Raw genomic sequence first — 23524 nt, forward strand, 5'->3', positions numbered from 1 at the left:
CGTTCTTTTATTTTTTGCTAGAAATTGCAAGCAACATAAAATTCGCAATGTTTGGAGAGTGTATGGAGTCCAAAGCATGATATGGACTCGACAAATAATACTACGATTATCACTAAATGTTATCAGATAGCTGCAACAGTGTATGCCCAACAAGAAGAACCATTAAAAAAAAAACACATTTGTTTTAGTTTTTAATTTTAGTTAGCTTACCGCATAGGTTTTTGTCCTTTTTATTGTATTTTAGATTTTAATGTATTTTAAAGGTTTAATATTTTCTCAGAGGGCCCTCCTGAAAACCACCTCTTGGTGATTGGAGGCCTCCTCTTAAAATATTATGTATTATTATTATTATTATTATTATAATTATTATTATTAACGATTTGACAGTTATATTTTTGAAAGGGTGAACATTTGTTTATTGTGACTTTTCAAAGTGCTTTTTCGCATCCAGTTCTCGTCAGCACCCCGTAAAATTCTCCTTGTTTTCTCTTTGTTTTCTAGATACAATGCATCGTACAACTGGAATGGCTACTGGAAGCGAGTATAACATCCCTTTGAGGAGTTTAATGGAATCTCATCTAGCTTTAGGTTTTTGATCACTAGATATTAGTCTTGTATATTTTTGTTGCTCCATAGCAAAATATTTTTTCCTTGGTGTTGCTATCGGGTTGTTGTTGTTGCTTTTCAAATAAGGTAAATGAATTATGACCTGTGTCCACTTGTGTTCTCTTCTGGTACTTTTCTGACCCCTTTCGGTTCCACCTGAAAAATATAATGCCTTCGTCACCAAATACATGTATCGTACTATAACCTGATTTCTCAATTTCTCTTGCATCAAGGAAACCCAAAAGCACTTGATTGCTACGCTTACCCGCTTTGATGACGAGTTGGCAGCTTCAATGGTGGAACCAGACCCGGTTGGAATTGTGTTGCCGTCTTCATTTCTCAAAAACAATATCTGTAGTAAATCCAAGAGACAAAGCAATGCAAGAAGCGTTAAAACTCAAACAAATTTTGTAATTTGATATAAAAATTGTTCGTTTCTTTACATCTCTTCCAACATAGTTTTCCCGCTTTTTGTGCAATGTTTTTGCGACGTATTTTGCAGGTCGGAGGCGCCTGACAGATTATCATTGCCGTGTTGCTTTCCTAAGCTTCATTTGTTTAATGGTACATCTTCTACACATAGAGACAGTAGGGCCATAGTTTTCTGCGCTAAGTGCAGCAAAGATTAGCATGAACTGAGCAACTTAGGACTTTTGCTACTCAGGACAGTACAACAGTACAACAGGACATTACAACATTGATCAGAATTAAACCGGGCCTTTCAGTCACATTTAATCCGGAACCAATGTATCTGCAGCTCCAGCGCACCTCCTTATGTTAAAGCGTAAACTACTTTCTTCTTTCCGATAAAAAGTATTTCGTTTCAGTATATGATCTTCCTGGTGAGGGTAAATTAAAGAAAAAAAAATTGTTACTGACGTTTCCACAACCTGAGCAGAAGTCTTCGTCAGTGTCATGTTAGTATCGTACCCACCAAAGGGATTAGGGGGCAAGGATATGACAAAGGTTACAACTGAAGTAAAATAACGACGATCGAGGATACCAGGCTTTCAAAGTAATCCAACACCCCAACCCTTTTACTTTTGTTTTCATACTTTCACTCACCTTCGGAACAAAAACGAAACAGAGTGTAAACGTGGTGCAAAATATCGTGAGGAATGATGTTAGAGCAAACTGGACTGTGGGTTGGTCAAAGACAATACCGAGGATAGGAATCACAAGAATACAGGGAATTATGACGTTGTAAACCGATAAACCAATCAACTTGCTGTCATTCAGTGCAGAAATATGCACTTTACGAGTTTCCCATGCCAAATAAGCGCCGAATACTAACAACAGACCTGTGAGGTAAACAGTAAAAAGATATTTAGTCATTTACGTCAGAGTAACACGAAGAAAAGTTTCACATTCTAGTACAAATAATTAATCAGGTAATTTTTTTCATGTATTCACTGCATCTTTACTGAAAGTGACCTTAACAAGATTTGCTTTCGTTTCCAGCTACCTTACAATATTACATACTGTTCAAATTTTATCGCAGAGCAACATCTTTCTGACCAAAACCATGCGAAGGTGCATGCGCTACAATAACGTTCAAACGAGATAAATAAATCCATTCCATGTTTTCAACTCCCACCGCCAGTGTTGAGAAGAAGAGAATGGTCCAACGAAGTAAACTTTAGTAGCTTTAACACGTACTAACTAAAGATGGCCGCCAATCTCAAAACAAGAGCCAGTGCCATTCCAGTGCATATACATAAGACGATGCCGCAGGCACTGCCTGCTGGCGCACACATTTTCTATCAATTTCAGTTTTACCTTTGTATCCATACATGCAGGCCTGCCATATTGTCATATGTTTGCAGCTGCACATTGTGACATAGGGCTGTATTCCAGTGTCATCTCCAATTGACACCTTCATAACAAAAAAAGAAAGCAGTTTAAAGGAGGTTCAAAATTCGATAGAATGGTTTAAGGTCCTAGTCCACATTGAAAAACCTCCTTTTAGTCACTCGGATGAAACTGTTACCTGTGAGCTCTTAGCTGAAAAAATAGCGAGACTATCAGCTTTATCCGAGCAGTATCGTGCGTGATATAAATTTCCTGGCCAGTTGGAATTCTACAGTGAAAGCGGCATAAGTAAGTTTACCTTCAGCGTCATATATTCGGTTTTACTTGTCAATGGATCGACCAACTGCCACGTAAGGAGAATTATGAAGTCAATCAACAGAAGAGCAGCAACCATACCAAACAACTGGCGGTCCCTGATGATAACCTAAAGTATTAAAGTATAACTCAGCAATACACTTAAAGACTAAATAAATAGTTTCGTAAAGTAATGTCTTTCTCTCATGTCTGTCTGTCCGTTCGTCTGAAGTCTGTCAGTCTGTCCGTCTGTCGGTCTCGTTCTATCAGTCTGTCGGTCTGTCAGTCAATCAGTCTGTCACTCTGTCAGCCCGTCAGTCAGTCAGTCTGTCTGTCTGTCTTTCTATCTGTAACATTATGTAGTATTTAACCGTACCAGTTTTATATACAAATTTAAATGAGTCAATTTGATGTTTCAGTTTTGGATACAATCTGTCTTTAGACTGAGACAAAAGGTAGTCTAAGACAGTCGCTTCGCAAAACAATCAGTATATAAGCCAAGATACAGCAAAAACCAAGTAACTCGTGGAATAAACGGTGGTAAAAACTAAATAACTTCAAATCCAATAATACCATCATTGGCCGCCATTTTGGATTTGAAGGCTGGATACGAGTTTATCACAAATGGTTTTTAATGTCAGTAATAGAAGAGAACCTAGCACTTGTAATTACCCTTTTCGTATTGTTAGTATTTAGAAATATCACGTGAACTCTCCAGGTCTTGCTGAACATTGCTCCAAAACCCAGACTAAATCCAATGGCCACAATCCATAATTCCAGCTAAAGAAGCAAATCAAAGCAATAATGATAAATCCGTGAATATTACAAAAACAAAACAACAACAAAAACAAAAAACAAAAAAAAAAAACACAATTCAAAAAGTGTCACTTCTTGTAAAAGAACATCCTAGTGAACTTAATAGAGCATCACCTTACGCAAACTTTCTCAATTCACTTGCAAAAATTTATTTTGTAATTTTGCTATCTTTGGTGCCTTACAATTTCGTGACTGTTCATTTTTTTAATTATTCGTTTTAATTGATTGTTTGGTTTTTGAATGCAAAAGGCAAAAACGATAGTAACATGTAAGTACAACATAATTCTCTTACGAGCAAACTCATAGACAAAAAGGGAACTCTGCAAGCGGTCATATGCGTGGATTTATGAAATAACTGATTGGTAAATACCTGGCATAAAATGCTATCACCCTCCTTTTTCAAACCAAACAGTATACCCGCGATGTAAACAAGTATGCAACCGATTATAATCAAGTTGTTTAGGTTAGGTGACGACATTTTGATATATCTGTGGATAAAAAAGAATAAATTTTTCTAATGACTTACACGTCTCTTTAAACATCTTAGTTAAAACAACTTGAAAAATACTATTGCACTTTCCACTGCTAACTTTTAGTCTTATAATTGCGTAAGGGGAATAAAAGTACTGAGCTATAAAATTCAAAAATGAATGAAACAATTGTGAGCTTTCCCTGTTTAAAATTAATAGTTTGTCTTCATAATCGTAACTATGACTATGATTTCCAAGCATGATCATCTGAGACTATTTGAAAATTAGTCGTAGAGAAAGCATATTGTAAAGATAAACCACATGCATGTGCTAATACATTTTACCTAATATTCTGATTGTAGATATTGAATGTGAGAAAACCGATGGCCATCAGAATGCCAAGACTAGAAACAGCGAAGACAAACCAAAGTATCGCTGAATGGACTCCTTCAAACTTTTCTTGTATTCTCAGTCCATCGACGGGAACTTTGCCACCTTGAAAACGAAATGAAAAATAATTAACAATTAGACCCGTAGCCCGCAAGGGCTACGGCTATAGACCCGTGGCCCTTGAGGGCGAAGGGTCTAATTGTTTTAGTATCACCCAACTAGACGGACAGAGAAGGCAAAAGTTAGCAAATGCAAGTTGAAGAAATATTTATTTGGGAATAAAACGAAAGAAAGCGTCACGCTCGATTGCGCCAATTTCGCTACTCGATGACTATTACTAATAGTCCTCTAGTAGCGTAGCCAATCAATGCAGGATTTGCATTAGTCCACTAGGTGGGTGATACTAAATCGAAATTAGGTAAGCATCTCGAAGAACAAGCATCTTATCCTATCAACGTTCCGCATTTGAATGAAAGGTCATTTCTCTCCATTATACGTGCTTATATTTCATGTTTTATTGATAAGAAAAGAAAAGGACCCTTCATTTTAGGGTTAGCGTATTTAATACTGCTTATTGCATACACCGAATGCAAATATGGCGGACCACTTGGTCGGCGCCCGGGACGAGTCGCATGAAAGCGAGGCTAGTCAGGCTTTGATGTTTTGTTTTGACAATGCTTCTCCAGAAAAGTCTTGCTTCGTCGTCGATCTGGTCTGTTTTATTTAGCTGTGGCTACGAGCTGCTGTTTCTGAACGCCACGAGAAGGGATATAAATTTTCCACCGTTCGCCTCTTAAGCTTAGGGAAAATAGTGGATCAATGCAATTCGTTGAGACGGAGGAAAGGAGTTCACGATCGCCGCAGGAACTAAAGTTTATTCGCTACATTTCACATTAGATCTTGGAAAAATCGTATAAATGACGAGCTTATGTGGTGTGTGGTGGTGTTCCAACACGACTTACATGGCCAGGACCTTCCCCAAACTAAAGAAAAGCTCCTCTTGAAAAACATCCTCTGTCTCAAAGGAAGAAGTTGACTTCGCGTCCACTCGCACGGAATCGGACGAAACAAATACTACGGTGTAATACCCCATCGTTGTGTCCAGTGAATGCTTTGAGCCAAATGAGAACTACTTGGAGCTAAATGCGGTCGTTTACACATTTTCTAAGATCTCTCAGCCTGAACGAACAAACTTTAACAGTTCCCTCGGCGATCGTGAACTACTTTCCTTCGTCTGTTTTCCCCGAGAGGCGACCGCGGAAACGAAAGAAAAAAACACTTTCTCTGCTGTGGAAGATTTCAATTCCATCTGGTGGCATTCAGGAACACAACAACTTATAGGGAGGGCGAAACAAAAACAGACCAGATCGACGGCGAAGCAAGACTTTTCTGTCAAAACAAAACATCAAAGCCTGACTAGCCTCGCTTGCATGCGACTCGGGTCGGGCGACAACCGAGCGGTCCGCTATATTTGCATTCGGTGTATTGTGGACACCAAATAAAATATAAAAACTGTTAAATGGAACAGTAAGCTTGTTAGAAAAATAACAATTGGTAAGAGACTGTGGGGAAGTAGTTATTTCCAAGCAGAAATCCATCAAATGGCAGGGATTTGAACTCGGGACCTGGAGTCCAGCGACCTTACGAGTACGGTTTTATATAACGTATATCTCATTTAACTTTCTCTCGCCCTCGCGTGTACGTGTACATCATGATATTGGATGTAATAGAATAATTTGCGAGCTCCCGAGTCAAATATTCTCAATGCAACAGGTTAACGTCTCACCGTCCCACTTGTAATTGCTCGTGCCATCCTCTTCTAAAGCATCATTCTCCATGTCATAGAATGCAACCCTCCTCTCGGTGTTCTCTAAGACACAAAGCCCAAAGTTGAGTGTCACGCCACAAGAAGCTTCAAGTATAGTAAACGGCGAGGGCAATAATTGTTCACCATTGCATTGAACAACTTTGCTATGCTCAACAAGGGACTTACCTTGTATCTGTCGGACCTCAAGTTTGGTTATCCGGTCGTGATTGCTGTCAAATTTTACTTGACCCTAAAAACAAGAGAAGTTGGCTTTTATGTGACAGTCCAATTCTGAATAACCTGCCCAACTAAAATCAGCCTGTATAGATAATCAAACGATTTTGCTTGTTCAATTTGGAATAAATAAGCGCCCATACATTTTTTCGTGTAAATCGCTCGTGCAATTTTTTTAGTCTTTACTTGTGTTTATTTATTTCAAATTTGCTTGTTTTGTTTTGTTTTATTATTTCCTCCATTCATTATTATATTACAAAGATATTTTTTTATATTACAAAGTCATTATCATATTACAAGATATCTTTCAAGATATTTGAAGATATTAAATAAAGCAAGAAATGGAGAAGGGCACAATATAGTAAGACTAATTAAGGCCCTTAAAAGACTGTATATTACCATTTTTTTAAACACAAGCATGCGCACAAGAACGCAACACACACACCATGACGGCAATCAACTAAATTTAATACTGAGCAAAATAATTTTTTAAAAAGCGCCTTTTTAAAGAGAAGTTTAGATGAAATACTACGAACAGAAAGAGGGAGGTCATTCCAATAGTATTTACCTATAACGGTAGGGCAAAACTTCTTATTTTTATCCTAAAGTGAGGAACAAATAATTGTTGGGTAGATGCACTTCGTGCAGAATAACTATGTTGCTCAGATACGAGAGATATTGGAAAATTGCAAGGCTTATTGTCACTGATATGTTCATACATCAATAAACGTATATAATTTAACAATATCACGAAATTCAAGTAAACCTATATTAACATAATGAGGAGTAATAGAATCTTGTAAAGGAACATCGTTAATTATTCTAACTACTTTATTCTGTAACCGAATAAGTTGAAATAACGGGCTGTCATAATTATTTCCCCAACGGAGACATCCATGTGTAAGATATGGGTAGACAAGAGAATAATAAATATAGAATAATAAACACGTGTAACTGAATAGAATAATAACTGAACAAGTGTAACTGAGTCAAGCCAGACTTGTATTGATGCTAACTTTTCGCTGCACTCGAAATCATTTGATGTGCCTAATTATACCAAGTTTGAGACTAATCTGCTAAAACGAAAAGAAACTGCATCCACGCTAAAAAGGGCTAAAGTTTCTTACAAGCCCTTGAAATGTTATGGCCAAATGTAAATTCACGATATTTGTTCCGTTTTAATGTGATTTTTTTTTTTTATCGTTCTCATTTGTTTATCTTACGTGGAAGAACATATTCGATCAATCTTTTATTTTATCATACCCGTTACTCTCGGGTAATAAGGCATAACTTACCGACATTCCAGCAAATGAAATTCTCTTCATAATGTCGACAAATACTTTCCTCACGTTAGACCGACTGTAATTAAAGTCATTCAATGTTAAATTCTGCTGCTCCAAGATATCAATAGAAGCGTTGAGTGTCAGTGCGCATGTCCAGGCGGCGTCATATCCGTAGGAAGCAAACGTGTTTTCTCGGTATCCAGACGCGTTCAGACGTACAAGATAATTGCTGTAGAGCTCTTGAGGTGTCTGAAATAAGTTAAGACAAAAAACTGAATTTTTGTTTAATAGACATCCCGGTGATTCCTTCAGGTGCGATTGATTTTAAGTAAAAAACAACAACAACAACAACTTTTATTATTAAGTGCAAATTATATTTTAAATGATTTTTTTTTTTTATTAAACACTATTGAACTCTCCTCAGACCAATACATTTCAACTGTTATTAGCCTCAGTTTAATAACACCTTCCTAGACTCTGATCGTTCTGATTATGAAATGGATGGCAATTTGTAATTTCTTATTTGATTCAGATCAGAAGTAATGGAATCCTATTCAGGTGCAGGAAGGTTGCCACTAAATAAGGTTTCAGTTCCCATAATCAATCTCTCCACTTTTCCTCAACTGAAGCTTATTTGAACCCTGATTGAAACAAAGGCATACATCTTTTTTCAGTTACTGATTTCGTTTTACCCTCATCCTTGGTTTGACTACGGATAACTAATGTTTTAATACTGTTCAGTAAGCATTGATTCAGTTCACTTATCTTACATATTCGGGATAACACAGGTTTTCGTACAATGGACGCCTGACGTGGAAAGAATCCTACAACACCCTGAGTATAATCTGTCACTGGGTGCAGTTAAAATAACTTTACTTTTGAATGCGATTTGGCTTGCAGAAGACCTTGCCATCTATTTAAAATACTGTACCTTGCCAAATTTAGTTGGTCCCGCTATTGGACTGATTTTCAATTCTCCAGTTCCGATGTTGTTACTTAGTCCTTTTCGAACTTGTTCTGGCGTGCAGTCAACAAGGGGACTCTGTAGTTTCCACCAGTTGTCCTGATTCCGCCCTGAGATCAAAATCCACACATACTTGGGCCCATACATACCTTGCTTGAACGCCTGAAATTTACGGCAAACGGACATAAATAGTAAAAAAGTAGGTAGGTACGTATACATGAAGGTCGTTCATCATACAAGCTGAAATTGCGTTTTAAAGCAGTTCAGTCACGGTATTTTGAGTTATCTTGGCCACGCACAAAATTACCTTTAAATCGAAAGAAACCGAAAAATAGTTGTTTACTGAAATATAAAACACCAACGAGATAAAAATAAACCATAAAGGAGCAAGGATGGTTAGGGATGGAGAAGATTAACAAGGATTACAAACGACGAATTCCAAAAATTGAAGATGCGCAAACCGTGACGTAGCTCCTTTAAGCTGCGTGAGGAAAACGGATGGTAAAGTCTTAAGTACCATAGGCTAAAAAGAAACGTGCAAATAACTGAACTGAATATAAAGTAGAAAAGTAAAATAAGGCAAACCTCACAAAAGGTGACGTAATGTTGATCTGGGTAGAAAAATGCAAATATGATACGAGCATCTTTTTTCTGTAACATAAAATGACATTATCAGAAAGGATTGAGACTATCAGATTTCATATTTTTGAATAGGTTGGTAACTTGGATATTTATAGTTACGCCGGTTTTCTTTGTTTCCCACACAGGATCACATCAGTTACCAAGTGTAAACCTTGGCGCATCGGTGTCTCCCGTAGTTTTTCACACGAGTAGTTTCTGTATTTGACACCACCGGTCTCGTGTAACTTATACCCAGTTCTCATTTCCCAAAATGCTGACCAGAGTCACCCTCGTAAAATGTTAGGATTCTCCAAGTACTTAATTGTTATTGACAAATGGAGAAAACAGAAGCTTGATCTGCTTGATAAACTCCAATACCTCGTCATCTTAAACTCAAAAAGATGACAACTACAAGAGCACCTCTTTAATGAGTCACAGGGTCATGTGTTACCTCTCAGGTTTTGTGTCAATCATACCTTAAGGTTTTCTATTGCAAACTTTGGATGATCTTTGTAACTCTCGTAAGCAAGGACAGTGAAATTAGCAGCCTTTAGCAAGTCAACCAGAGAATTGCTGATTCCCGTGAAGACGTCGTTGTTTTGTTGTAAGATGGCAACTTTGTTCCACTTGAACCGCCGCAAAATCGCAATTCGCCCCAAGTTGGAAAATTTCTCTGACGGATTTATCCGGAAGTAAAGAGGATAGACCGATTTTGAGGAGAGTAGAGGTGAGGAGTTCGAGAAGCCAATCTAAGGAAAGTGAAAACGTCAAAATGTAATGAGAAATCTAACTTGAACGTACCCGACTCCTCAAATGTATGATGTCTGTCGTTAGATCTTGTCAAAAGTCTTTCTAATTAAATTTGTACCTTAACTTCTTGTAAAAATTATCATTTGCTCTGTTTAAACTCCCTCTCTCCTCAAACTTGTCCGTTTTACCCTAATTTTTTTAATCTTATTTATATCCCTGTAATTGTAATTTATTTTTTCGTTTGTAGTTTACTATGTCTATTATTTTTATTTATTTCTCCGCTCCTTTCTGGTTCCTCACCTGTACCGAAAGTTAACTAATTTTGTAAATATGGGGGCCAACTAGAAAACCGAATGGTTTATTTGACGCCCATACTTTAACTTGAATATATGTATGATCAACTGAAAAGGTATACAGTAAACATAAAAAGCTGTAGTTTTATCTGTAAAGGTAAATTGTATGGAAACAAAGTATGAGTGAATGAATATTGTACAAGAGAGGATGAAAATTGAGTAAGAGAGTCATTCACCTAGATTGGCCTTATTTTCAAGGTTATTCATCTAAAGGAGCTCTCCCGCGGACACTGTTACCACAAAGTCCGATTCAGCTAACCCAGGATTAGCGAGAATTTTGATTTCAGTTTTGTAACTTTTCGGTGAAGTTTTTGGTTTACATTGTTTATATGAACGTGAGTAATCTCAAACTACGCAAAGCTAAGCAGTCAAAACATTTTTATACAAGAAAAACTGAAACTCCGGTTAACTTTAATCTTGGATTAGGGTTAACCGAGGGTGAAAATGCATGTAAACCCGCTTGGACTGTCCGCGTGAGAAAAAGTCTCGTTACAGGGTTGGTTACTTCTAGAACCTCCAGGGATTTCAGAAATTGAAAGTGGTCTGAATAAATCTTGATTGGGATTACCTTAGGAATATGGCCTCTATCGGGTATTAAATCCTTTACCCTTCATCGTATCTTACCGTATTATAAGTGTGAAATAAGCAGATGACCTGCAGCTCTTTAAAACTTCTATTTTGATTCGTTCTCGTTAATCTGCACCTCTTTCGTTTTTAGGGTTAGGGGCATTGTTTGTGTTATATACCTATTGTTTCGTTTGGCGAGTCATGAAGACCCTTGTAAACTGTGCGTGGTCGCCCATTATAAGTGTGAACGTACTGTATTAATGCCATAATGTAGTGTATGTAGGTCTAGCTTAGCTGAATTAATTTGTTTTGCTGCTATTTATCTGACCATGGCGGTGCCCAGCCTGAAAGCTCTTGCTACATTTGATTACCCCTCACAAATACATTTGATTTCTTTATGGCTTGATACTTCTTGATATTTTATTACTTTGGTACTTTACCTTATAAATCGTATGTAAATAACCTGCATAGCGTAAATAAAGAGTTGAATTAAAATTGAATTACTTCCTAGTAGTATTTACCTTTCATTCATAAATTTACAATTATAAAAGATTACATTGATGTTATCTACTAATAATTTTCAGTGCCAAGCATTTAGTAGCAGTGTTATTAAACTTACCTGCACAACATTCCAGTAATGAATAGCCTCTGCCACCGGTAATGCTGCTTTGGAACATCCGGGACCCAGGAACATAAGTTTGGGTTTCCCGGATGAAATATATTCCAAGGTTCTTCGGACAGCTTCACCAACGTTGCACTGTAAAAGGTGAAAATTTAAGTAAGAGGCTAAAGTGATCTCTGTCAGCAAATGGAACTCAATATCCATCAATATCCATCAATGAAAAGTCTCCATCAGTCAAAAGTCTCTCCCTCCATTTGCTCACAGGGGCATGGATCAAGGGCGCGACTTTTGAAAAGTCAGAAGCTAAATGAGATATTACGTAACAGGAAAAGCAAAAAACATGATTGTTCAGTCAAAATATCTGTACTAATGTTCGGAGGATATTCAGGGCTGTTCTCATGAGTTTACACAGGCACGAGTTTTTGATCTCAAATTGAAAACTGAAGTTATCACAATTCACTTTCCCTTGAGAAGCTCACTTACTACATTATTCTTGGTTCTCGGCGGGAATTTCGTCATTAGTGGAGAACATGGTCTTAATTATTGCACGCTTTCGATTAAAAATGTAGGGAAACCTCGGTGGTGGTATTCCTTTAACTATGCCACAAATATTAATAACGTAGTCTATGGATAGCATTTTTGCAGAAACTTTTCTTAGCTCTTACTGACTCTTTTCAGCTGTTAATTGGTCGAAGCAATACATTTAGGGTTTAAGGTTTTTCTTTATATACACGTAAAATTTGTTAAGAGAACGAGAACTAAGTTGGAATGATTATATATCAAGGAAAGACGGAAACAAGGTTTTCATTGAGAACAACAACAAAAAAAGAAATTGTAAAATTCTACCCCAAGCTAAGCAAATTACAGGACCTGAAGTGTCAAAAAAATGTTTCAAGCGTCCGTGTTCTCTTCGTATCGTTCTAATCTTTCACAGTTGCAGTATTACAAATAGGAAAACTGTCCACAAATCCACTACACGAGCGTACTTCTTTCCGTTCTTCTTCTTTTTTTATATTTGTCATGTCCAGTAGTCGTCACGACGAGAACAGCAAATACAATTAATTCCTGTCTAAATTCTATGTATTCTACGTATTGTCTAAATCAAAATATCATTCTTAGCAACAAAAATACTGTGACTGAATTATAAGAAGACTTTCACTTAAAGGTGCCTTAAAATTTTTTAAAATAAAATAATCATTTGTTTTACCAACCTGAGAATCCTTTATCAAAAGTTCTAAATGGTAATCCTTTAGGATACCAGAGCTGTTGTTTATTTCGTCAATGGCCATTTGAACAGCGGGGATGATTCCAGCCGAATTCCATCCACCACGACTAGCATCGATACCAAACAACCCACCAATGTAGAGCGTTTCTTTCGTTTGACAACAACGAGAAATAACAAGAAGCAGAAAAACGTAATGGAGTCTTGTGTTGCTCATCACTATTTCCTTTGATACACGACGTGCAAGAGCTTGAGTGCTGTTAACAAATGACGAAAGAGCATTGTCAAGTGGAAATTTGAAGCTGACCAAATACTCTCTTTAAATTGAAAAAAACTTGATGAAAAGGTGCACCTGCTAAAAGGTGTTGATTACAAAGTCATCACTTTGTTAGTTGGAGAGGCTCCCTTTCGTCATTGAAAATACACAGTGAAATGACTAATCATTGATGGCTTTTCTTGGACATTAGCGCTGACATGAAAAAGGTTTTAAATCAGTTGGCTTAAAATCATTACGCAGCTGTCTCAGTTTTAATTTTAACCGCTCCAGGGAAAAAGTCATACAAACTGAAAAAGTGGATTTGCTGAAAGCAATGCCTGACTAAACTTATTTGAGAGCACATCAAAATTAAGGTCATCTGTCTACAAGTGTCTTGCTTAATTCAAAACAGGATAAATGCGTCGTGTTTGTCTCCTTTATACCTGATTGTTAGTTGACATGTTCATTGCAGTTTTATTTTTATATTGCGTAAAGTCAGTTGACTTTTGCTGCTTGTCAGTTAATGAAATGTTAATTTTTATCTTGCTAAGCCGATAAGAAAGTTTATTGCCCATCTTGTTGCTGTGGTAAACCTTTTATTGCACGGAAAAGAAAAAAATAATGGTCTATAGGAAAATTTCTGAATGCAACTATGCTCTCTCCTTTTTCTGAAGCCTGTAAGATAGCATCTCAAACAGCGCAATGTATACTACACAGCAAGCACTGTGTGCAGTCATGAATTTTTAAGAAAAGCTGAAATTAAAAGATGGAAGAATAATTAAGCGAATAATTGAGCTTTCAGTCCAGCTTGACACAAAACCCTCTTTATAACAACTGTTCATGTTTATTAAAACAAAGTAAACTGATTTTATAAATCACTTCGTCGAAAATATAGCTCTGCTTACTGCAGCCAGAGCTCTTTTTGTTTGTGAATAGTAACTGTAGAAGACAAATTTCTGACAGCTGTAAACTAAGCTTTTCGAGTGAAGCTTCTACAACCAACCTGTCTTTCATTATCTAGAAGATGAAGTTTCGAGCGACAATGTTTCTCGTAAATCCCCGAAATAAATATAATCTACAACGAACGGTGTGTCTCTCTACTCTAAGCGATAATTCACATCGGAATATTTGCATAATTTGTGTTGTCATCATTTAGAAAAGACAGTTTATAGAAGCAATCAAGTGAAGCCATGAGCTACCTATTAAACAAGGGTTCTTATGTAGGTTAATGAAGAGTTATCTTACGGCAAGTTACAAAACCCGAAAGCGCACGAAATTGTGCTTGTTCATGTTTGACAGAATGGTTGGTGTAAGGCGAGCTGCTCACTTAGACCACATATCAATTCATTGCTAACTTCTGTGCGCTTTTTTTTTTTTTTGGCCTTTATTTGCTCTTTAAAGCACGCACGATTTTATCCAGTAAGCCTGACTTCAAAATGAGATGTTTTCAAATGCATTTAGACACTACCTTCAGTGAAGTCGCTCCTAGCTCGTCACAGCGCGATAATAAAAAAAAATACAACAACAACAAAAACTAATATATACTGCATAGTACTATAATACTATGATACTTAACTTTTTATCGAAATTATCCTTATCCTTATCCTTAATTATAATCGAAATTATCTTTTTTTCCAGTTCCTGTCGGAGATAGAAAAAGTCGTTGCTTTTTATCTAAAAATAGACCTGATACAAATCCGTGAAGAATCAGTAGAAATTTGCTGCAAACAAAAATTAAATAAGCCAAAAACAACCAAGAACATGGTCAGCTTAGCACAACAGGTGTATCGATGATATTTTTTGTCAAATATTGATTGCTTGGTTATATATACTGTTTTATGCTCTAACCAATGAGACTGAATATGGATATAATGATCTTCTTTTATGAAGTTGGCGGCTGAGTAATCCCAACCTCTTCGCATTTAATTAAGCTTTGTTTATAATTTATAGTTTTATCTGCGGTTCTTTTCTCCGTAGTTTCCTGTTTGTGCTGTTCAGGTCTTTCTTTCTTTCTTTTCTTGACCAACTTTTACTTTTACAATGTAACGAGTCGAATCTAAACGGCGTTTTATAAAACACGTCTGTTCAAATTGGAGAACTGGCATTCAAAGCTAACAAAGTAATCATTTGGAATGTCCAAGAACTGTAGATAATATTAAATGAGATGATTGTCGTCATCGGTCGTTCAAGATGAAAACCTTCTGCTAGCGGATTATAACCTATTTGGGACCTTTTGTTTTCCTTCGACGGAGCAATTGTCCGTCGAATTAACATCATATATATGTATGCCACACACGCTCCACACAAACAAGATGAATAAAACTAAACCCCCATAATGGCTTGCTTTCGCTGGAATCGTTCTATAGGTATTTTAAGACATGGTACCCAGCCCTTCGGCGGATAATATTTGCACATGAATTGCCTATATGCTTTCGTCAGTGGAGGATGAAAATGCGTGTAAAGTGCGTTGCGTCGCAGAAATGTGTGACATAAGGGAGACGGCGTGGCCGAGTGGTTTAGGGCGCTGGATTTGAAATCTGGAGGTCCCTGGTTCAAATCCTTCGCCCTACCGCTATCTGGATTTGTTCTCGGTAGCCTCGAGTTGAACTCCTCGGCCGCGTTGTGTAAATAGCCAACTGGTCAGCCTCCCACCAGTTGGGATTCTTAACAGTTTATGTTATATTTGAAATATTTCTTTATTTATTTACAGTGTCTCCAATTAGCACATTAGTGCTAAATACATTGACACTTAAATAAGTGATTATTATTATTATTACTATTATTATTATTATTATTATTATTATTAAAATGTGAGTTAAAAAATATGTGATATGCGTGTCACAATATTGGCTACCCCTTCAACCTCGTTGACGGGACTTTTCGGAATCTCTAAGGGAAAAGCTCTGGGAACGAAGTCAGCTACTTCTAGACTCTTTCGAGGTTTCTGAAGGCGGGATTGATCTAAAAACACATCGAGAGAAATGAGCTTAAGAATAAGGCCTATATGGGTATTTAATCTATTACCCTTCATCCTATCTCGTTTACTATGAAAACAATGATTATGAGGTACGTACCGCTGTACATGTCGTAGATTTAATTTCATCTCTGTTGCAGAGCTAAAATAGATCACTGTGACCGTGGAATATCCTTTTATGCGGTTTTCTTCTATCTTTCGGCGCATCACGTCGCCCCACAGATCAAGTCTTCAATCAGATCGATCTCAATCAGATATCAATCAGATCAATCAATCAATCTTTAATCAGATATCACTTTATCTAGAAACTCTTGTTCAAATAAAATAAAAGCCTTCCACGTTTACCGCATGACAACAAATTTATAACCGTAAAGTCTGGGTCAAGTCGCCGTATCATGTTTAAAATTTCGCACTCCACTATATCGGTATATTTTCAATAATCCTTTGTAAGCTTCGATCTCAATTATCTGTCAAGGCTTGTAAGCTCGCTTTCAACCATGTGGTAGCTCATGGTAATCTTAACTTGTTACACAGGCAGACGGAGACACTAGACACTGGCCATACGGGTAATTCCTTCCTAAATCAGGTTCGAGTTAGGTCACCGGCCAAACTTCTCTCTTGGAATTTTTAGACGAAGGCTACGCTGATTTTAGAAATCCATAACAAGAGTAATTCTCTTCTGTTTTTCAGAAAAGAGCAGAAATAAACCCTGCGCCTTTTTCTAAACATAATTTTAAGCATATGCCATTATAGCGGAGCTCCTGCTCGCCGAAGACGCGCGAGCAGAGCACCATTGGTAAGGAAAATAATTTGGTACTCCATCGAGCCAGAAAATTCTGGTTCTCACGTGACTGTCCTTACGTACAACACTACGTCCGACCGTATGCTAGCCCAAATGATTCACGAGGACTGCTTTCCATTATGCCAGAGCGACCGGTCAGAGACCAGCGGCACTAAGCGAGGAAAATTGTGCGACAGTTTCCGATCAAACCAGGTCAACCGAGAAGAATGGCTAATAATAATAATAATAATAATAATAATAATAATGATGATGATGATGATAATAATAATAATGATAATAATAATAATAACAATAATAATATAATAATAATTTATTTTTAATACATTACATCAGTAGAATCTCAATGCTCTTACAAAAATAATAATAATTTAGGATCCAGTGAAACCTTTACAATAATTAGTTATAATGTAGAAACTAAACAAAGAAGAGGCTGACATGCTCAAAGATTAAATAAAAAAGGTTTCAAGTCTGTTTTTAAAAATATCAACGAATCGGACTGGGCGCTCCTCACGTCTAACTGAAGGTTTCTGATAACTGTTGAACTGTTGTTTTCATTTTAAACGAAGCTTCTTTATAAAGATTCCTTTCATTCGGCCATTTTTCATTGAAAATTTTATGCTTTAAAAACGAGCAGTATTTGCTCCCATACGTAGTAATTTGCGGATTTTGTTTTTGGAGATTAATTCCTCGTTTTGTTTGTTCAATTCATTCGGTTTGGTAAAACACCTATTGTGAATTTCATTACAGGTTATTGGTAAAAAGAAAAAAATGGTTAAAAGTTGCGTCCGATAAAAACATAAGCTAGCAGAAGATGACTGCAAATCCGTCGGTAAAAACACATTTCACGACTTATAAATATTTAACCTGAACCCACCAAGTTTTTTTTTTTTATATTTTTGGATGTTTTCCGGTTTCTGAACTGTCGTTTCTTGGGTTTATCTTGGATGATAATCTATCTTAATCTAATTTTCTTTTAACATTTCTTTCATTCGGCCATCCTTGAGAATTTTGTTCTTAAAACTCTCACGTAATGATTTGCATTTTCGGTTTGGTGAAATGCTTATTGGTGAACAGTTTCTTTAATTAGATAGATAGATAGAAACTTTATTAGGAATGTCATCAACCACCTAGCTGGGGAAAAACTCCCCTACTAATACGGGGGCATAACAAAAACGAGTTAAATAGTAAAATTTAAATCCAAGTTAAAATATGTTATGAGACTATGTACAGTGGATTTTATTTAACAAATAAAGAAGCCCCGACTGTGATCTGTTCTGTTGTAAAGCACGCAGGAAGCGGTAGAGCACGAAAGAAGTGTAGGCGGGGAAAACACGAGACGTAGTCGAGTGTTTTCCCCTACTTCTTGAGTGCTCTACCACTTCCTAAGTGGTTTACAACAGAACAGAACACAGTCGAGGCTTCTTTATTTGTTTTATGATAAAGAATCAGATAATTTCCCCACGCATTCGGCTGAATTTTCAAACCAAACTTTATTTTCCAAACGAGGAAAAGTGGCGTCAGCCGTGCACTGTTCTCTGATAAAGCATGCTAAAATAAGCCAATCACAATCCTTGTTAGAATTGTTCAAATAATTTGATTGGCTAACGAAGCGACAGCTGTCAATCACAAACTGGACTTCAGCTAAGCTTTCAGTTTCGAGAAGTTTGAGCGGCTTTCGAGAGAAGAGCGATGCCTTCAAAGTTCGCTTTTAAGTTAATTTTTAAATACGGATCTCAAGGCAGGTAAAGGTTTATAGTCCAGAGGAATCCGGCCGTATTGTGGCCCATGAAAAACGAGCACTTTTCCAGTGGAAATTACGAAACGCGGAGCTCAAAGCTTGTGGATGAAAATGCGAAATGCCGGGTTGAATTTGAAAGGAGCTACAGTTATTTACGGCTTGTAGCCGCATGCAGCAAGATTGTCCGAACTAGCGTAACAGTTAGAAAGACTTAACGGTTCCCACTGGTTCTACTTCGAGCACAGAAGAGAATATCAGAGCAAGTTTTGCACTGACCACTCGTCGGTTTACTTCGCTGAGATGACCGGAGAACGAGCGTTACTACACTGCATGTAAGTGTTGTTTGAGCAAATGAGCATTTTTAATTGTAAATTTACAAAAATAAAGCTTCTCATCATAAACAGAGACAGTTCAATTGTTTTCTGTCGTTGTTTTACTTCTTAGTATAATTTCTGCCTTCGTAACAAAATTAATGTCTTTATCGAAGCACTGTTTAGGTTGAGAATTTGTGTATTTTGCTACAGCTGTACATGTTTTGTCGGCGGGAATCTAGCAAAACTTGTTATTTTAGTTCAGTTTTGACACTACTGTTGCTAACAATGGTCTCTGTGAGCCATATTTACTGCAGAAAAATAGCTCGCTTCCAGTGCGTTTGTCTGAGTCACAGGGGATGTTTAATTTGGGTCAAATTTGTCAAAATTCCGAAGCAAAAATTTGGAAGCTAACTTACCGTCATCAACCCGTGCTCTGTTCTCTGATAAAGCACGCTGTTTCAGCCAATCAGAGCGCGCGTTATATGGAAACTTTATTATAAAATACAATAATACATACTTAAAAAGATTCTTTAGGAGGAGCAGAGCGGACAGCCTCTGCAGCCATCATCTAATAATGCATTAAAGGTTATTGTATGGAGTAGATGAGTACTTTTTTATGCGAGGTCCGATTTTAGGCTTGGCTAAATCTATCTATTTTTACTCTTATTTATCATGTCAGCTGTTAACAATCTAGAAAGGAATTAACAAAACCTGAGGGGTTCATTGAGAAAACAAAATTTAGTCTATAGCAACAATTTAATTCTATCAGAGTGAAAATACTTCCCTTCCGTTATCATAATTTTGCAATTTCTAAGGGAATTTTTAAAACCTATTTATCTGGAAAACATAATTTCTCGTGATTTCTCGCCATGAGATTACAAGGTTATTTTTCTGACAAATAATTTTGGACTTGTCAGTCTACTGTTTAAACAAAAGTAATATTCTGTCGGTGGGTTGGAGGCCGACTATCAGCCTTTTGATAAATATATTTGATTTTTCTATGACAAACACTCGAAGTTGACCAAGAGTTGAATATGGATGCGTAAATGTCATTAAAAACAACATGAAGAATTCTACTTGGAAAACCTCTTACATACGTTATTAATCTATGAGCACTGGAGAAAGATCAAACAAACTTGGAAAATGCGTGCCCACGACAAAATGATAAGTTTTACAAAAAATAAAGAAGTGTGAAATTAAAGTAAGATAAATAAATATACAGCAGGTGCTTGCGATGTTTTATTTTGGAAAAGGCGACGGATCCGCATCAACACCAATTGAGAAGTATTTCCGCGAAATTAACGTTCGAATGCTCTAAAATTTGTCTAAAATGATTCCAAGAATCAAGATTTTTAAAAGGTTTAAAGTGTCAATCTCGATTTTGTGTTCAAGACCGGCTTAGAAATTTGAAATGAAAAGTTACATTATCTCTTTCATTGGCGGCACATAAACTGAATCTCGAGGCACTTTAGCTGCTAAACTTCATGAAGAAAACTCTTAACTGCTGGATTTTGCCACGTGATTTCAAACAGTTATAGAGAATTTTATCCCGTTTGACACTGAAAAACGCTAATTTATATACAAAAATGAAATAACTTACCTTTTTCACCCTAAACTGGGGTAGTAGAGTGTGCTTTTGGTCGTCTAAATTCGTTTTACCACAAAACAAAGCAACGATAATGTTTTACCGCTCAATATATTACATGATAGTAATTTTCATTAGTTTGTCAGCTACAGTAGTTATCCAAAATAAGTAAAATGGTCTTTTGTTCTTACTTTCTCTCATGTCTCACATAGTGGTAAATATTTACCTTAGGCTTGGTATATAAATAATTTTGGGTGGGATGAAGAATAAGATAAGAATATTGCGAAATGCAAATGTATACAGTTTCAGTTATATTTATTACCATTGCTTTTATGATGACATGTGATCAAATATTATAATCAGGGAGCTTTAAAGAGAAAAAGTTCCTTGCAAAGTGATAAATTTAATACCACGAAGTTAGGGGAATGGCTCTAAATAAGTTGACAACTACATGGCTGATCCTTAACAATTCATAGTAACGAAGCATGTTTTTTTAAGCATGTTGCCATTAAAGACTATAACAATTAACAACCGAATCAGTTAATGGTGCTAGAGATTTCACTTCCCAAACAAATATTAAGCAAAGCAATTTAACAGCAGGAATGCGCGAAACTAAATGTTTTAAAGACATCCTATTTCACATTAAGTTTGTAATTGCAAGAGAAAAGTGCGCCCAAAACCTCTTAGGTGTCATAACTTAATTAAAACCATACGTTCAAATTATCAGTTCCATCGGAAGAGCGGCACAATTTGGTGTAGAGAATCAAACAAACAACACATGACAGTTCAGCGCAGCTTTGCAATTACTCCCTCCCAGAATAGCACACAAAGGCACCTTCAAGCAGCTTGACCACATAGAATGGTAAAACAGCCGAGAGAATGAATTTCGACAATTTCGCGGTTCTAAGAATCACTAAAAAAAAAATGGCTCGGTAAAAGTTAAGGACGTGAATCTCATACAGAATCTGAAAGTTCAGTAGAAGTTAACATCCGCTTGTCTGGTCTCCTGTTTGTTGTTTGATTGTTTGTTTGGTTAATTATTGGCCTTACCTCACGTATTGCAGGCCGTACTGGCATTTGCATTGATCGTTTTTATTTTTTTTTTCGTTTAAATTACTAGAGCATACTTACTTCCTTCCAAGGATAGACGTGTTAGTGGGCAAACTATATTTCTTCCTCTCGGCAACCGTATGTTCACCTGATATCCTTTTTTCCTGCCAAGAGTACATTTGGGAAAATTCAAACTCAGATGTAAAATGCAAAAGCCTATTTGCGTTTTTCTGCGTGGAAACTAAAACCGAAGTCCTCACTTTTGATTGAATTATTACATAGATCCCATTCTTATATATAGGTATTGATGAAATCCCGGGATTATTCTTGTTCCCATAATGTGTTTTTTCGTCGCGCGAAGTGAAGATGCTGTTTTTATCTTTGACATGTGAGAACATTGATGTCGTCATAGATACGGAGATCTCTGCCAATGATATTAGAGCATCCCGAACGTCATTAAAGTTGAATTTGACATTTTTAGCTCAGAAAATAACATCTTCTTGAGAAGCAAGCGTGCTTTATCTTTGCTTTTCGTTAAAACCATTGTCAGATATATTTAAGCATTTTCGATAACAATCTCGACCGCAGTTAAGGTGACCACTGTTTTTTTTAATGAATAAATAACCTAAGATGTCTTAGATTTGGATGTTTATCCATATCCATATGATAAACGAACATTAGGTGTCCGCTTGGGATAAAGTTCAATTTTTCTTGCACTGATACTATCTGTCACTCACTTTGTTTTCCTTGGGCGAGAAAAATCTCCATCTACATAATTCTGTTACGCTGGATTTCAGTATTGCTTTCTTTAAAAGACTGGTGTATGTTAAAAGAAAACGCGTTCAAAAATTAAAACAGATAATACGGTAAATCGTTTGGAATTGAAGATGCGTATTAATCAGGCGTTGACACAAGAAAATTGTGAGTTCCCGCCTTAAACAGTCAAAGAACCTGAAACCTTCCACACACGCCTTAGATAATTATGCTGGAATTACTCAGTTCAAATGTAATAAACTTCCCGCACACTGATAGATTAGTTTTGTCCTAAATCTTAGATGCACGTAAATTACTCTAGAAATTACATCTGCAATTTATACTTACCTTCCCTATATTAAAGGAGCTTCTGAGTGATGGAGTGGAATCAATACTACACGCACGGGAAAATTAGATCAAGATTATGGTTAGTACTTTCTGTTGCTTTCCCAAACGATGCCTTGTTGCCTCAGTGCACTGTCACAGTACCCGTTAAAAAAAAAAAAGCCAAGTGGAAATTTAGGTTATAGCCTGGGTCTAAAATTTGATACTTCTACAACAATCTTGGCGGCGTTCCATTTCTGAATACCACAGTAACTACACGAACCAGCAACGACCGGTACAAGCAAGCAAGCAGGCAAGGCTTTTTAAAACCTGTTAGAATTTTTTTATGGAGGAAATGAGCGAGTACAACATCCGTTCGTTTGACACCTCTGCGGATTACTATTGAAACGTGGTTCTAGAATTTCAGTGTAAGACCTTTCAGCTGTTGCGAGTTGTCATTGTTGCTGTCGAGCACCCATATTATATCGCTAGAATTTGGTTTCAAATTGCAAACCGGAGGATCAAGAAACGTAAACGCACTTGCAACCAAACGGAGAGCGCAAACCAACCTCTTTATATAGAGTACGAGGCATGCTCAAAGAGTGCACGCGCCTCCTGAGGGTAGCTATAAAAATATAGAGAGGGCACCCGAGGGGATGGTAGGAGAAGCTAAACAGCAAGCGGAAAAGTAGAAAAGGGGAATTGAGAGTGAATTTCCAAATAGTCCAAAATTTTGCTGACCGGCTGCAACCTAGACCCACTTCGACCCATATGTGTTTGCGTCCGTTTAAATTCATCATGGTTTTTATTTCGCTGCGCCCACAATAACCTCATAAGAAAGGTCCGTTGCATAGGGAGGCAAATAACACTGAGTTAAATTCTAGTGCGAGGAACGCTTGTTTTGGTTAGGTCTATCG

At 36.9% G+C, this 23524-nt stretch overlaps 1 protein-coding gene across 4 annotated transcripts; it reads right to left on the reverse strand.

Annotated features, from left to right (window-relative positions):
• Positions 1 to 387: 387 nt before the first annotated feature.
• Positions 388 to 22647, reverse strand: LOC145479124 (gamma-aminobutyric acid type B receptor subunit 1-like). 4 transcript variants are annotated; one of them, XM_081457383.1, is made up of 17 exons: positions 22632 to 22647; positions 21612 to 21694; positions 12801 to 13068; positions 11587 to 11724; positions 9774 to 10046; positions 9262 to 9327; positions 8644 to 8838; positions 7725 to 7961; positions 6382 to 6445; positions 6175 to 6258; positions 4343 to 4493; positions 3899 to 4016; positions 3385 to 3492; positions 2717 to 2842; positions 2386 to 2482; positions 1672 to 1907; positions 388 to 958 (listed from the first exon to the last, which is right to left on the reverse strand). In XM_081457383.1, exons 3-17 carry the CDS (start codon positions 13026 to 13028, stop codon positions 575 to 577), a joined length of 2505 nt encoding a protein of 834 aa, XP_081313509.1. In that variant the 5' UTR covers positions 13029 to 13068; positions 21612 to 21694; positions 22632 to 22647; the 3' UTR covers positions 388 to 574. The 4 variants fall into 4 exon arrangements, with proteins under 4 accessions (XP_081313509.1, XP_081313506.1, XP_081313508.1 ...); XM_081457381.1 differs by lacking the exon at positions 22632 to 22647 and having other exon boundaries at positions 616 to 762; positions 872 to 958; positions 21612 to 22150; XM_081457380.1 differs by lacking the exon at positions 22632 to 22647 and having other exon boundaries at positions 21612 to 22150.
• Positions 22648 to 23524: the final 877 nt, after the last annotated feature.

Source organism: Orbicella franksi, chromosome 2 (assembly GCF_964199315.1).
Source record: "Orbicella franksi chromosome 2, jaOrbFran1.1, whole genome shotgun sequence".
Classification (NCBI taxonomy): domain Eukaryota; kingdom Metazoa; phylum Cnidaria; class Anthozoa; order Scleractinia; family Merulinidae; genus Orbicella; species Orbicella franksi.